General features: G+C 39.7%; 3 protein-coding genes and 8 non-coding genes across 54 annotated transcripts in view; 2 read left to right on the forward strand and 9 right to left on the reverse strand.

Moving 5' to 3' along the window:
• The window catches only part of CEP295 (centrosomal protein 295), a 69,055-nt gene extending 68,889 nt beyond the window's left edge, over window positions 1-166 (forward strand). For all 16 annotated transcript variants that reach the window (XM_063671328.1, XM_054439316.2, XM_054439321.2 and 13 more), the window contains one exon: window positions 35-166. In XM_063671328.1, the coding sequence (XP_063527398.1) occupies window positions 35-73 (39 nt within the window). In that variant the 3' untranslated portion in view covers window positions 74-166. The remainder of the gene's footprint in view (window positions 1-34) is intronic.
• Window positions 6-11,281, reverse strand: TAF1D (TATA-box binding protein associated factor, RNA polymerase I subunit D). Of its 12 annotated transcripts, none has more exons than XM_054439340.2 (14): window positions 11,142-11,281; window positions 9,074-9,168; window positions 7,946-8,336; window positions 6,907-7,082; window positions 6,540-6,597; window positions 5,980-6,143; window positions 4,445-4,480; window positions 3,166-3,213; window positions 2,904-2,938; window positions 2,054-2,101; window positions 1,559-1,605; window positions 954-1,020; window positions 484-519; window positions 6-255 (listed from the first exon to the last, which is right to left on the reverse strand). In XM_054439340.2, exons 2-6 carry the CDS (start codon window positions 9,139-9,141, stop codon window positions 6,000-6,002), a joined length of 837 nt encoding a protein of 278 aa, XP_054295315.2. In that variant the 5' UTR covers window positions 9,142-9,168; window positions 11,142-11,281; the 3' UTR covers window positions 6-255; window positions 484-519; window positions 954-1,020; window positions 1,559-1,605; window positions 2,054-2,101; window positions 2,904-2,938; window positions 3,166-3,213; window positions 4,445-4,480; window positions 5,980-5,999. The 12 variants fall into 12 exon arrangements, with proteins under 12 accessions (XP_054295315.2, XP_054295316.2, XP_063527424.1 ...); XM_054439341.2 differs by having other exon boundaries at window positions 3,166-3,235; XM_063671354.1 differs by having other exon boundaries at window positions 954-1,605.
• On the reverse strand, window positions 321-453 carry LOC129009144 (small nucleolar RNA SNORA25). The gene has a single exon (XR_008492680.1). It is a non-coding gene; the product is annotated as a small nucleolar RNA SNORA25 (small nucleolar RNA).
• On the reverse strand, window positions 782-902 carry LOC129009153 (small nucleolar RNA SNORA32). The gene has a single exon (XR_008492688.1). It is a non-coding gene; the product is annotated as a small nucleolar RNA SNORA32 (small nucleolar RNA).
• LOC129009142 (small nucleolar RNA Z40) lies at window positions 1,306-1,378 on the reverse strand. Its single transcript, XR_008492678.1, has one exon. It is a non-coding gene; the product is annotated as a small nucleolar RNA Z40 (small nucleolar RNA).
• Window positions 1,814-1,943, reverse strand: LOC129009146 (small nucleolar RNA SNORA1). Its single transcript, XR_008492682.1, has one exon. It is a non-coding gene; the product is annotated as a small nucleolar RNA SNORA1 (small nucleolar RNA).
• On the reverse strand, window positions 2,173-2,311 carry LOC129009143 (small nucleolar RNA SNORA8). The gene has a single exon (XR_008492679.1). It is a non-coding gene; the product is annotated as a small nucleolar RNA SNORA8 (small nucleolar RNA).
• LOC129009170 (small nucleolar RNA SNORD5) lies at window positions 3,045-3,116 on the reverse strand. Its single transcript, XR_008492702.1, has one exon. It is a non-coding gene; the product is annotated as a small nucleolar RNA SNORD5 (small nucleolar RNA).
• Window positions 3,282-3,413, reverse strand: LOC129009155 (small nucleolar RNA SNORA18). The gene has a single exon (XR_008492690.2). It is a non-coding gene; the product is annotated as a small nucleolar RNA SNORA18 (small nucleolar RNA).
• On the reverse strand, window positions 4,942-5,066 carry LOC129009159 (small nucleolar RNA SNORA40). Its single transcript, XR_008492694.2, has one exon. It is a non-coding gene; the product is annotated as a small nucleolar RNA SNORA40 (small nucleolar RNA).
• A 106-nt stretch (window positions 11,282-11,387) lies between the features above and the next one.
• C9H11orf54 (chromosome 9 C11orf54 homolog) overlaps window positions 11,388-15,410 on the forward strand; it is a 34,372-nt gene continuing 30,349 nt past the window's right edge. For 10 of the 18 annotated variants that reach the window (XR_010127620.1, XM_054439325.2, XM_054439327.2 and 7 more), the window contains exon 1: window positions 11,427-11,553. The gene's annotated coding sequence lies outside the window, so the exon portion shown is untranslated. Of the gene's footprint in view, window positions 11,554-15,410 lie in introns of all 18 variants that reach the window. The other 8 variants (XM_054439326.2, XM_063671346.1, XM_054439338.2 and 5 more) reach the window with 5 other exon arrangements.

The following is a 15,410-nucleotide window of genomic DNA, read 5'->3' on the forward strand; positions in this document are numbered from 1 at the left end:
ACAACTGAAATTCAAATTTTTATTCCTTCCACAGAAAACACTAGAGAAACTTCGAATCAAAAATACATGCTGACTTTCTAGAAACAGTGTAAAGGTTTTTTTTTTAATTGTGCATATGTAGCATTAGACAAAATTATTTAAAGTCAATAAATTTTTATTCAAGGAATTCCATGTTGTGATTTCTTCCACTGTCCATCAGGGTCACTTTAGATCCTCTAAAGAGCTGGAGTCAAAAGATATATCTTCAAGTTTGCCCTGAAGAAGAGAAATTTTGATTAACCTTTAAAACTCTCACATGGCAACAATCATGGATTATTACGTTTTGTATCTCCTCAGGAAAACACAGCACCAAACATAGGAGTGCTATGGCTTCCTATAGAGAACTTCCATCTTTGGTCACAGCGTTAAGAGCTCTGGGTTTCACAGCCTCATGAGCCCTCTTTGAAATGACCCATACAAATGTCTTTTCTAATGCATACATACCTTTTTAATGAAACTGATCCAGTTGTCCTGTCAGCCCTACGTAACAATATAAAAGTAAATTTTACATTTCCAGAGATGACTGTACAGTGAGTGAACATGACTGAGTCCTAGAACGAGCCTGAGTTAACTCTACTACAAACTGCTTGGTTATTAGCAATCCACAAGGGTTATAATACAAAGGCAAAGCACATTTGCATGATTCAAGAGATCTAGAAGAATTTTCAAATCTCATTGATTTTAAAGAAAAATAACGTGGTTCACATTATGCATTTGTATTGCATTTCTATTACGGTTAATCAGCTGTTCCCAATAAGCTGATTGCTAGCAAAGTAGCAGACAGAAAACCTACTGGGAAATTTTTTTATGGTCATGTCCACAGCAAATGAGAAACTGCATTCTAAAAGCCTTGGTAATGACCATTTACACCCTTGAGCGAATAACTTATGGTTAAGATAAAAACCATTACTTGCCATAATTACTTTGGCTTCTGTGGTCTCGTTTTAATATGGGTATACTGATGAAGACTTCAAAATTCACCTATGGAAAAATGTGTATTTCAAATTTATATTTACTATTAAGTACAGAAATCTATCTTTCAAGAATGAGGTTGCTTAGGTTCCAAAGTATCCTGAAACCCGGCACCCCAACTAAGGTATTGAAAATTCCATGCTTAAAATAGCTATTTAAACTAATAGGTATTTTTAAAAATCAATGATCCCATGCCCATTCATATCTGAATTTGCTCTATGATCATGTTTCTGGTAACTTTTACCTTTGAGCTTTTATAATCTTCTGAAATACAATGGAATATTTAATGTAAATGGATGTTCAGAAAGGCCATTTTCATTCAGCCCCTTCAGAGCAGTTGAACATTTCGCCCATCATCATAACATCGTTAATGATGAAGTTTAAACACCTAATAACGTAAGTCTAGTCTTTTTTACTCCTAAGTGGTGATAGATGTTGCAATAGCATTACTAGATAAATAAATATAATAACCTAAAATAACATTTGGAGAAAAGCTAGTATTCAACAAAATAACCTGCATGGCCTTTTAAGTAATGAATTAACTTACCAAGAATCTTTGGGATCTAATTTCTTCAACCAATTTACTTTAGGGTCCTAGAAGTTGAATTGTACAAAGTACACTTATATTTTGACACCTGATCCAAGACACAGTCATGTACCACATTACAATGTTTCAGTCAATATACAGCATAGAAAAAAACAGTGGTCCTATAAGAGCTGAAAATTCCTTATTACTTAAATGTTATTGTTTCTAATATTGAAAAGTCAACATTTTTCTCCTATTTTACTCATAAGCATGGCAAAATGTTACAGGTCTCATTGTCACCACTGCAATATGCATACTGTGATGGAAGCATAACCTGTCTCAATTTAGCCACATTAACTATTTTTGGACACCATGATCAACAGTGCCCATTCTCTAGAATGAGGCATTGTAAAAGTCTTTAAGGCTTAGTAGTGTATTTGTATGAAGTTCTTGTTATGCTGGCAGTGCTACCAATAGAGGGAAACAAGCAGAATCAGTAGAAACAGAGAATCTTACCTTTTTACTGTAGGTGGTGGGGATCTGCCTGGTTCTCAATTTGACACCCTGGAAAAAGAAAAGCATTGCTTACTATTTTAGAGTATACCAAACTGAACACTCTGGGAAACCTATACAAATACTGTATCAATAGAAATACCAGGTTTAACAAGCACAAAGCCAAGAAAACCAACGATGCCAGATACTGAATTTCTATAGCACTGACCTTTGAACACCCTAGCAGGTGTAAACTGCTGAGTGCAGATACCATGCAGTGCAATTATGACTGAACTGTACAACTCGTATTGCCAAATTTGCAATATTGCTGAGAAATGCTTTCACAAACCTCTCAAATTCAAGTTCCTTTAACAAGTACAATAATTTGACTTTTTTTCCTAATTGTCACTGTAATAAGGAAGCTATACATTAACTGCATTTTAAGCTACAACTCTAGTCTTTGCCTAATCTTTGCCCAGTCTCTCTATAAAACCTACATATACATGTAACTTAACAGATCAAGCGACTACAAACGTCAAGCTCATTGTTGCTCAAACTGCCAGTTACACAAAATTCTTTTTATGTAATTCATATCCCTATTGATTCAACATATCCACACAGGTTTACGTGACTTTAGGATGAAGTATGTGTAACTGCCAGTTGAATAACGATGCAAAGAACACAGGTAGTTTCGTTTGGTAGGTATAGACATGCAGTCTCTTCATTTTCCTTCTCTATACAAATATATATATTGTAATTTTTTACCAGTATCTTATTAATTTTGTGTTATACCTGAAATATTGGGATGGTGTACTTAATTTCTATTTTTCATCTTTTGAGTCCTTGATTATTATAAGTTAAATATTTTACTTACCTCTCAACATGAATGAGTTCAAATCACATTCATTCCTATAGAAAGTACCAATTAAAGATTTAGAACGGATACATTTCCAGTTATTCAAACTAAAACCCAAGTATAAATTTAAGATCCAGTTTATTATACAGCCACATCCAGCTCTGTCAGAATTAAGTTTTAGTTCATGCCCGTATCATTCAGCAGTTGAACAGTTAAATTCATCATCTGAACTGTAATCATTATTTCCCAAAAGATTATACTGTCACCAATTAAAACTTACCTAAGCGATCACTCAAGAATAGTACAGATGTGTGGAGTATGTCAATACCTAAGGTAAAAAAGTAGATTATCTGGTTTTTCATAACGTTTAGTAACCGTCTTTTTCAAACTTTTAGCAACTGTCTTGTAGTTCCTTCCCACAGATCTAACAATAGTCCTGTGAGTAAAGTAAAACCACAGAGTTACTCTATGAGGCGTTTCCAACGATGTGCAGGCTACAGGAAAAGCCCCATCGGGATAGACCTCAACCACTATTTACAAGGTTTTGATTTTTTTTTTAAAGACACAGGATCTGCCGTGTCTTTTAAAAATTGTGCGATTCTTGCTGAATCGCTTGAGCCCAGGGGTTCGAGGCTACAGTGGGATGCGGCAGGATCACATCTCACTGTAGCCTCGAACTGCTGGGCTTAAGTGTTTATCCTGCCTTAGCCTCCAGAGTAGCTGGGGACCACAAGCACCACTGTGTCCAGCTAGTATTCATACACATAAATAACAAAGTCTAATACTCCATAGGAAAGAAATTATGAGCAGAAACTGCAATATGCTCTTACAATATTGCAAACTGCAAAAACTTCCTATCACGTTAATCACAAAAACAATAATTTCACAATCACATTGTGCTTAGGAGCCAGAGGAATGATAAATAGAAAGTACCATGAAGTAGCTCCTTTACATGAACCAAAGGAAAAGGATTTAAACTTAAGATTTAAGTTTAAAATGTAACTGTTGTTATGAACTTCAATACTGCAACAGAGGATGTTTTCCTAGTTCAAAGATTTCAGCAAATTTTAATTCTTGGCTCAAAATTAGTTGTCATCCATTATAAAATACAGGAATATAATGTGCCTGTAAGTTATGACTTTGGCATTATATAACTTTTAATCAAACTCTACATCATTCAAATTTATGAATTCTTATGACCTGTGTAATCATTTCTTTTATTATACTATATTTTGCATTAAACCATAAAATCCTCTACCTCATTTTAGATTGTGCATTAATTCAAAATAATGCCGTAGGCTTCAAGTAGGAAATCCAAAGTTCTGATTATTGCTACAAACTAACAAATTTGGGACCCTCTAATGCTTGCAACTAAAATGAATCTGACACATCACTATAAAATGTGTGAATCTAAGATCCTTCTTTTCAGAAATCATTATAAATGGGAATTAAAAGCATGGTAGAAATGTCTCTGAATGAAATGAAACTTGCTTGCTCTGACAACATACTGTTTCCTACACATAAACAAATATGATGTGAAAACTCGAATTGAGACATACCTTTAACTCCAGACACCATGTTCTCAAGATAAAAGCCTTTAAAACAAAAAGCCATTGTATATATCGTCAACATGAAATTGGAATGCAAAATTAATACTGCTGAGGATTTCCCTCATATCCCATGCTGTTTATCTATTCTACAGGCCTAGAATCAACCTTTTTATCTTAAGAGACAGGGTCTGTCTGTTACTCAGGCTGGAGTACAGTGGTGCCATCAAAGCTCAGTGCAGCCTCCCACTCTTGGGCTCAATCCTTTTGCCTCAGCCTCCCCTTTCTGAGTAACTCCAACTACAGGCACATGCCCCAGTACCCAGCTAATTTTTAAATTTTTGTGGAGATGAGGTGTTTCTTTCTTGCCCAGGCTGGTCTTGAACTCCTCGTTTCAAGCAATACTCCCACCTCGGTGTGGAGATTGCAGGCTTGACCCATTACACCTGGCCTGGAACCAGCCTTTATGGCTATCAGTACTCCCATCGATCAGCTGTCTCAGGTATCATAATATCCCTTCTTATATGTATCAAAACTCATACTGAACAATGAGTTCTGGGTTGCAAAAGAGGATTTACTTTTGCACCTATCCACAAGTCTTTGTCCACGTTAAACAAAAACATACATAAGTGCCGTCCCAAAATGTACTACATAGCAGAGTAGTCAGCTCTATCGTGGTGATCAAAATAATGAACATCGGGGTAATCACTGGTTCTCCCCATGTATACATGTTAAATAAATGTGTACACCTTTTGTTGAACTAATAAAAAGTGAAAATGGTAGTTAATAGTAGTATTAGGCCGGGTGCCATGGCTCACACCTGTAATCCCAGCATTTTGGGAGGCCAAGGCAGGCAGATCGCCTGAGGTCAGGAGTTCGAGACCATGGTGAAAACCTGTCTCTACTAAAAATACAAAAATTAGCTGGGTGTGCTGGCTAACGCCTGTAATCCCAGCTACTAGGGAGGCTGAGGTAGAATCGCTTGAACCCGGGAGATGGAGGTTGCAGTAAGCCAAGATTGTGCCATTGCACTACAGCCTGGGTGACAGATCGAGACTCTGTCTAAAAAAAAATAGTATTAAAGATACTCTAAATTTGGGAAGGAAAATGAGGTTATTACAATACTAAGCATCTGACAGGTCACTTTTGCCATGGCTAAACAAAGCTGGGATAAAATTAGAGCATTTCAAATACCCTCTTCAAGATGGTTGGGTGTCAAGTTACTTTCTTTGTTTAAGATTTTCTTTTCAAAATTAAAATCACTACACTTCATTGTTTCAGTACTCACAGGACACCTGTAAGCTCTTATTCAGAAATCAAATGACAATTTCTCAAATTTTTCTATGTATTTTCTCTAGTGTTTTAATGGTGTTTTTCTAATTATTACTACTTCACAAGTTTCCTTCACAAACTTCTTCACAGGGTTAAAATTTTTTTTTCTTGTTATAAAGTTCTGGGTTTCAGAATTTCTTCACCACCAGACTGGTACATATATCCACATTTATCTTTATTCATTTCTATGAAGTCGTTTTTTCTATATGCTTCACCTTTGACATTCATGATCCTGTCACATTTTCAGGCCTCTCTGTCCAGTATTTTTGGCTTTTGTAGCTCTCTTTTTAGACAAAGCAGCTTCTTCAGTAATATCCTCTTCTTCTAAGTATACACTCAGTCTTACAGGGAATTCAGAACTTACTATGAAACTATCCCCCTGCATAAAACAAAAAAAAAAAAAATCATGGATTAAGCAATAACTCAAATGGTTTAGTAATTACATACAGCTGAATGCCCTGGATTACTTCAGATAACCTAGAGACTACATGTAGATGTTAAAAATCCAAATTAACATCTGCTTATTTTTTCATTTGACATCCTAACTAGCAATAATACATATCAGAATGCTGCTTATTAAAAATAGTACTGAAAACCCCATGTTCTTTATCAAGTCTCTAAAAAATTATTTTCTTTCTTACATTTCCTGCAGTAAACTTATAGAGCTTTTCAAAAGTTAAATGAAGTGTAAGAGAAAAACTAAATACAATTCCTTCTGCACCAACCAACTCTCCTGCCTTCCCAAAATGGAATAGGAAAAAAATAAGTCGCTTACTGCCAATTTGATATCACATTCGTTATCTTCAAGATGTGTTGCATCCTCATCCTCTGCTCTGTAAGATTAAAATTTATCGTCATTGAGATGACAGAATCTTCTATGACCTAATTAGTTGTATATTCCACTCTGAAATATAACTGAAACTGCAATACTAGTCAAAGCAAACAGAAAATTTGAGAATTTTGTGTTCTAGAGAATTCTAGATGTATTGTGTGCCAAGCTTGGCTCAACTGTAATAATCCCAATTGTCATACTCTGTATCTTTGTTCATTATTTAACTATATTAAAGGCAAAATATGAAGCAATTAACATAAAAATTTAATTTATAACCTATTACCAAAGTATTTCATATGATTCCACTTACGTTGACTCCTCAATAGGAGAAATGGATCCATCATCATCCAAAAATTTATATCTACGACTATCAAAATCTTCATTTTCTAAATCTTCACCAACATTCATTTGTTTCAATGATTCTTTCAGGTGGTGTTCATACTTCAGTTTTTCAATATAGTTAAAAAATCCTCTTGCAACAGCTTGCTATATATTAAAAACACCGTAAGTATGTCAAGATTTTTCTTTCACAACCCAGCAGGTGCCTATGTTCAAAAAGGGCAATGCCCCCCCTTACCAAAGACTCTGAATTTGCTATCTTAACTACTCCCCACTTGTGGACTTATCAAATGCTGATTATTAAAATTCACATTACAATTATAAATTTACCTAAGCTGGTACCAAGGAAAAGTGAAGTACATATCTTGTCATGTCTGGGACTTACTAAAGGCATTTTAAAATGTAAAAACAGGAATAAGATTTCTAATGTTTAGTCACCTTAAACTTAAAAGATTAACTGAAGAGATTAACATGTATAATCCTCCCAAATAAAATTTCAGGTTCTGGCAAGGGATCATAAATTAATTCTGCATTCATTCAACATACAACTCTCAAATATTTAAAAAAATCTACTCCTAAGTATTAGCGTATTTTTCAGATAATTGGCTTAGAAACATCTAGGTCTTAAGAATATATCCACTGAACATAAGGCATGTGTGGTTTTGGTTTAGGTTACTGCAAAAGTAATTTCAAGTTATGTGAGCTTTTATTATCCCCACTGAGTTTTAGGGTTGTGTTTAAAGACCTGAGATGGGATGAGATCAAAGGATTGTATACAAAGAGCCTTGGAGCACTATCTTTTAAATCTGGCAAAAGTGTAGCTATATAAGAGATACAAGTCAAGATTCAGTTGAAGGACAGGGTGGACTTTAGGGGTAAGTCAGTATAGAAGAGTATCAAAATTGCAGACAGTCTGTTCCCAGTATATCTGAGACAATTCTAAATTGGCCAACAAATCATTTTGGGCATCCTGAGTTATGTGTAGCCATGTATGTAAAATGCTGACTCACCTCAAACGTTAAAATTTTTCTCCAAGGTGGGTTTTTTTCATTCTCTGATTCTAAAAATGGGAAGCCAGATCCTCTGCTTCTAAATTGTTTCTTCTTATCTATTAGTGAGTATATAGGATTTCTCCTTCCTTCTGGTCTTCCCCTTGGTCTTCCTGTTGGCTGGTACCTCTTCTTTTTCTTTTTTTTATATCTCTTTTTCCTGTTCTTGAATCTCTCAAAAATAGCTTTCATAGTCAATGGTATTGGTTCAAAAGATGAGTCACTTGATGAATCACTTGCGTGAACACTTTCAGGTGTACGAACAAATTTTCGAATGGGGTTTCTTTTCTCCCGTTTAGGTGAGTAAGGGATACACTGAGTTTTAAATAAGCGGCTATCAGAAGAGTTATCACTAGAAAAATGGGAAAAAAATTAATCTTCCTTTCTTACTGCTTATAACCATTAATACCCAGTCCTAAATGTACATTTCTTCCAAGACCAACTCAGGAAACATGCCCAGAATTAAAAATTTTTTAAAGGATGGGCTCAGAACCAGCTAGCCTTTCTGCTGACCATCCTATTTAAATAGCCCATAAAGCTACAGCTCTTATTAAAAAGAGTTTTGTAGACATCATCTTGCTGTCACCCAGACTGGAGTGCAGTGGTGCAATCACAGCTCACTGCAACCTCAAACTCCTGGAAACTCCAGGGATGCTCCTGCCTCAGCCTCCCAAGTAGCTAGCTAGGACTAATGGCATGCACCACTATGCTCAGCTTACAAAAAAACTATGTATCTTTAAAGACAACGTATGAGCTCCAAAAGGCTGTATGGTTCGGTTCACTGCTAAGAGCATCTGAGTAAAACAAACAGCCTACCGAACCGGAAGATGTAGTCTGGAAGAGATGCTAATATGACCCGAAGAATACATTTTTTCTCGACGAATGTGTCCCATTATAATATATTCACATTTTGAATTTAAAGTATTTGCAATGCTATTATATCAATCTATATAACTAGATAAACTTGGAAGGTCAGTGAAATCTAGTTTTCCTTCTTTCTCAATTCCTGAAAATTATCTTTACTGTCACTCATTATATACAATAGTTTCTCGTAATTCAGATACAATAAACATGATTGAATCCACTCACCTTCGATTTGCAAGTTCCACAGCATCAGATGTCACATGGTCAAGAGAATCTATTCCTGATTTATCCATCAATTGCTCTTTGTTTTAAACAGTTTTCTGAAATCATGAAATTTAGTAAATATGACAAAGCTTCCCTAAATATTGACACAGTATCTACTACAGTGTTGAACATGGTCAGACTATGCCAATGATTTTAGGCGAAATCATTTATCAAGGTTAAGCTTCTTATCCATTTCAGATCAGTTTCTTTAAAAAGAAACCCAGAAATTCTATTCACAGGTTCTTTCACTTTTTACCCTCTAAATGTATTCAATGTAACAAGATTCCAAAAAAGTACCGTCACTTCCAACAAAAGCATCTTTCAATATAAGTAAATGTAGTTTTATCATTAGCCACATATTTTAACGTACAATTACCAATACAGTATTAATGTACAATTAAAAACCATTTTCCAAGATCAAAGGGGGAATTCCTAAAGCAAAGTGTGCCCTATATAAACCAGGAAAAGGATCTCCAATCAGTAAACCATTTTAAACTCCTAATCACCTCTCCATTATAATTCCTAGATTCTTCATTCCTAGATTCATTTAAGTAACTGAACTGTCATATTGTATCTTTGCCATTATTGGTGGAAACTGACAAGTTCTGAATTCTCAACCTTTTTCAATAAACTATCATAATTCTTGTGTCTTCATCCCCATGGTAGAGAGTATACAACATACCAAAAAAAAAGAAGAAAAAAGATTCCTTCTTGTGAGCTAAAAAAAAAAAAAAAAAAAGAAAAACAGGGTGGTCTGGGTGGCTCAGGCCTGTGTAACAAAGCATTTTGGGAGGTCGAGGCGGGCAGATCGCTTGAGCCCAGGAGCTGAAGACCAACCTGGGCAACGTGGTGAAACTCCGTCTCTACAAAAAATACAGAAATTAGCCAGAATAGTGGCGCGCGCCTGTGGTCAGGAGGCTGAGGTAGGTGGAATACCTGAGCCTGGGAGGTGGAGGTTGTACGTAGTGAGCCTCAGCAACACAAGGAGCCCAATGTCTCTACAAAAAATTCTTAAAATACTGGCTAGGTGTGGTGGCCCGTGCCTTTGCTCCCAGCCACTCGGGAGGATCGCTTGAGCCGCGGTGGAGGTTGCTGTGAGCCGAGATTGCACCACTGCACTCCAGCCTGGACGACAGAGCAAGACCCTGTCTCAGGGGAAAAAAAAAAAGGCATGGCAACAAAAATTAAAGATAACTACTTATTTCATTATTGTACTTGCCTTAGTCAATCTCTTGTCTCATTCTGTAGCTTCTTGGGACCTGACATGAGTCATTACATATAAATCCTAGGATGAACTAGCAAAATATTTAAATATAAATATTTAAAATATAAAACGATAAGGTCACCAAGAGCTCAGATTTGTTAAATGCCCCCTGTGGTAATTTCCTGGTAGAACGTCTTACTAGTTTTTTTAAGTACAAGATTCTACAAAGTCATTAAATATCGAATGCTCAAAAACGGAATTCAACAAAAATTTGCCCCCATGCTTTAATGGTATACCTGTGGTTTTAAAAGTAGGGATTATCAAAATAAAGCTAGCTCAATAATCACTTTTTCGAAGTATTTAGAAGACACTCCTACTTGGGTGTCGATGCCTCCGCCGGGATTCTGCAATTCTTAGAGGCCACGTGGGCAGAGAGCGGCGCTTTACCGGGAGCTAACGCTGTGACCACCAGCGCCTCTCACCCGGCAGCGCCTAACCTGCAGAAAGCCGGCGCTAGTAATGGGTACCTAACATATGAAGGTTAAATCATTTAAATCACGTAATAAGGTTAAATTTGGCCGCAACACGATTTAACACCTCCATCTCAAGATATAATGAAGCCCGTCCACACTACAACCACGTTTGTGTGGGCCTCATACTAGCCGCGTGGCGCGGAGTGGTCTGCAGCCGTGATCCCTTCACCCTCTCGGCCCGACTTCGGAGGCTCGATCCTCCGGACCAACGCAGGGGCCCCGGGAAACCCTAGATATGCAATGCCTCCCCCGCCCGCCAGGCCCGGACGGCCTCGCCCTCTTAGCAACCTACCTAAAAGGGCCTCACAGTGGCCCCAACCGCGCACTTGCTGCTCGTAACCCAGGCCTCGGCCCAAAACCCGCGACTGGCCTGGTGCGTGAGTCCTAGAGATCTGCACACACCACCCTCCGGACTTCAGCCCTCTAACTCCCGATAACCAGCCGACCTCCTCCAACCGTGCGTTAGAAAAGAGTGGGCTATTTCCGTGGCCCAAGTAATAGTCAGGCCGAAATCTCGCGATACAACTTAGCTTCCGGGAAGAAGGCGAGCGGTGGGAGGAGACGCGACGCGGGGGCGCCATTTTTCTCGCCGCGCAGGGTGGACCGATTAACGTGGGCGGAGCTCTAGCTCGCGTATTCTGAGGAGGCGGGGTTGGCCTAGGCGAAGATCCGGACTCTGGTGTTTTGCTACCGTGAGCGATTAGGTGAGTGGAATAGCCAAGAACATTTCGGCAAATAACAAAAACAAAACGTGCGGTCACTTGTGAGTGGATGAGAACTGTGAGGAAACAAGCCTCTCAGCCCGGTTCGTTTCCAGTGGTCTCGCGTTTGCTGAGCTGTCGCCTGGCTTTCTAAACCTGGTCCTGGGTGTGTGGCGAGGGTGACGGGTGGGATGTGTGCTTGAGTGTTTTGTCATCCTTTGTCTACTTCTGCCTTCAAAAACCCTTGCGTGTTAAAATATTGGAGAAGGCTCATCCTTTGACCATGACTCGAAGTGTGTAACCTTTGTGCTGGACGCCAGTGTTATTCCATAGCACGCCCAGGTCTCCTCCCCACTTTTGCACCTGTTTCGTAAGCTCACCCTTTCTGCCTCCCAGGAGTTGGCTAACATGTCACAAGTGAGACCTGTGGAGGATTTCTTTTTCCTAAGTTTCCTCCCACATCCCCCCTGCCCCACACCATTAGTTCCTTGACCGGTTCCTGGGTTAAGATTAAACAGTGTAAACTAGTTTAGTTTTGGTGGGGTTTTTTTCTCCCAAAGTAATTTTCTTTTTTTTGAGACCGAGTTTCACTCTTGTTGCCCAGGCTGGAGTGCAATGGTGCGATCTTGGCTCACCGCAACGTCTGCTTCCCGGGTTCAAGCGATTCTCCTGCCTCAGTCTCCCCAGTAGCTGAGATTACAGGCGTGCGCCACCATGCCCAGCTAATTTTTGCATTTTTAGTAGAGGCGGGGTTTCTCCATGTTGGTCAGGCTGGTCTCGAACTCCCGACCTCAGGTGATCCGTCCGCCTCGGCCTCCCAAAGTGCTGGGATTACAGGCGTGAGCCACCGCACCCGGCCTCCCAAAGTAATTTTAAAAAGGAATGAACTGGTTTGATTTTTCCACTTTCAAAATTCTGTTTTCATATGATAAACCACAAAAACCAGTAAAGCTGTCTAGTCTTATTTTATAGTTCACATCATTTTAGGATTGAACGGGCCTTAAAAGTAATCCGGTCTCTTTACCTGCTTTGCTCCATAGATTGGACGATTCCGGGGATAAAAAGTCCGATCCTTTAGGCAGCCCACTGCATTTGATCCACAGGGTCTGGGCAATGACTAAGCTCCAGGACTGGTATGGCATGTCCCTCACTGCCGTATTCAGCAGCAAGCCTAGCTGTGTAATTTGTGAGGCTCAATGCAAAATGAAAATGCAGCGTCCCTTGTTCAAAAAGAAGGGGAAAAGTGCTATTAAAGGGAAGGAACATTTAACTCCTAATGCAGAATCACTGAAATTTCACATTTCATTTTGTATTTTTTCTTTTTTTTTTTGAGACAGAGTCTTGCTCTGTCGCCCAGGCTGGAGTGCAGTGTGGCCCGATGATCTCAGCTTACTGCAACCCCCACCTCCCGGGCTCAAGAGATCCACCCACCTTAGCTTCCCAAGTAGCTGGGACTACACACGCCCGCCACCACACCCGGCTAATTTTTGTACTTTTAGTAGAGACCAGGTTTCACCATGTTGGCCAGGCAGGTCTTGAACTCCTGACCTCAAGTGATCCGTCTGCCTCGGCCTCCCAAAGTGCTGGGAGTACAGGCGTGAATCACCGCGCCCGGCCACATTTGGTATTTCTTTGTTTGTTTTATAGAGACAGAGTCTTGCTCTGCCACCCAGGCTGGAGTGCAGTTGAAGCAGGATATTTCTCTGACCCCTTCGTGGGTCTTGCGGCTGCGGTGCCTCACTTACTTAGCCCGCGGCTCTCAACTCCTCGCGGGAGGGGGCGCGCGAGTGAATGAGGCGGGAACTGGAGTGCCGGAAGCCACGAACTCTAGTCACCCAGGCCTGCTGCGTTCCATCCTTTATGGGAGGGCGCGTGGGGATGGGGATGAGCAGATGCTGGAGTCGGAGCGAGCGCTTTTGGTCGCCTGCAGGAGCGAACTCCATGCAGGCCCTGTGGCTGTGTCTGGGGGATGCCCGCGACACCTGAAGACCCACAGCCTGTCTTACAACCTGTCATGGTTGTGAAAAGTTTTGAGAGAATGTCTGCACAGTGTCTAACGGTGTCTGGTATATAGTGTGCACTCAAATGGTAACCAGTTTAGTTGGGATAGTTGGTCTACTCCTCCAGGTGTTAACCTCTGCAGCTCCGTTTCCCTTCTAGACCCTATTTCTGGGCCATCGACTCCCACCAATTAGGCAGGAAAATATTGTTTGCCTCCATCTGCCCCAAGGCTGTATTCCTGGAGTTTATGTGAGAACCTAACTCCTTTCTCAGCTCCAACTCTAACCCTCTCCCCACCTCCAACACACACATAAACACTCACATACACATGCTACCACACTGCCTGCTGTGCCATCAGCCTGCCTGAAGTTCACATCATTTTAGGATTGGACGGGCCTTCATAATTTAAATTTTATTATGAAAAAGTGATAGTCTAAGGAACTCATTTGATTTTTTGTCTAAATGTCAAATATAGAGTAGAAAGCACAAGTATCTGTTATAGAAATACTTGAGAGTCCTATATGCACTGTTATCCACAACCATTTAAACACTTATCCACTAATCCCTAATAAGTACCCCTAATAAGTACATTTCTAAACCAGTTATTCAAGCTACATCCTCCCAAGATTGGACTTTGTTTCTACTTTGGTAGGGACATAAATAAACGGAAACAACTGACCTAACTTTTTACTAAAGAGATAATAAAGGGAATAAAATTAAGATTACATTTGCATTTTAACTTGTGTTCTTATTCCTGCTGCCAGCAAAAATATCTAAAGTGCTTTTATTATCATTATAAATGAATATACTATTCGTTGTGCAGATTTTGACGTGTTCATAAATAAGTTAGTACCCAATGTTTGCTTGATAAAGAATGTGATAAAATGTTAACATTTGGGAAATCTGGGTGAAGAATATACAGGAATTATTTGTATGTAATATCTGTCAATCTGAAATTATTTAAAAGAAAAAGTTAAACTGTCTCATTCCTGAACAATTATAAATTATTCAACCCAAAACTGAAGGGGGCCTGCCCCTTCACACCTGTGGATATTTCTCATCAGGTGGGAAGAGAGACTGAGGAAAGAAATAAGACACAAAGTATAGAGAAAGAACAGTGGGCCCAGAGGACGGGCACACTCAGTATGCAAGGACCTGCACCGGCACTGGTCTCTGAGTTCCCTCAGTATTTATTGATTACTATTTTCACTATCTCGGCAAGGGGAGTGCGGCGGGAGAACAGGGTGATGGTGGGGAGGTCAGCAGGAAAACGTGAGTAAAGGAATCTGCGTCATAAATAAGTTCAAGGGAAGGTACTGTGCCCGGATGTGTAAGTAGGCTAGATTTATGTTTCTCTTTACCCAAACATCTCAGTGTAGCAAAAAGTAACAGAGCGGTATTGCTGCCAGCATATCTCCCCTCCAGCCACAGGGTGATTTTCTCCTATCTCAGAATAGAACGTATAGTCAGCTTTACACGGAGACATTCGGTTCCCAGGGATATGCGGGAAACAAAGACCTTCCTCTTTTACTAATCCTTCTCAGCACAGACCCTTTATGGGTGTCAGGCTGGGGGACAGTTAGGTCTTTCCCTTCCCACGAGGCCTTATCTCAGGCTGTCTCAGTGGGGGGAAATCTTGGACAATACCCACGCTTTCTTGGGCTGAGGTCCCTGCAGCTTTCCGCAGTGCATCGTGTCCCTGGTTAATAGAGAATGGAGAATGGTGATGACTTTTACCAAGCATACTGTCTGCAAACATTGTTAAAAAGGCACATCCTGCACAGCCCTAAATCCCTTAAACCTTGATTCAATACAGCACATGTTTCTGTGAGCACAGGGTTTGGGGCTAAAGTTACAGA

This window comes from Pongo pygmaeus, chromosome 9, assembly GCF_028885625.2.
Source record: "Pongo pygmaeus isolate AG05252 chromosome 9, NHGRI_mPonPyg2-v2.0_pri, whole genome shotgun sequence".
Lineage (NCBI taxonomy): Eukaryota > Metazoa > Chordata > Mammalia > Primates > Hominidae > Pongo > Pongo pygmaeus.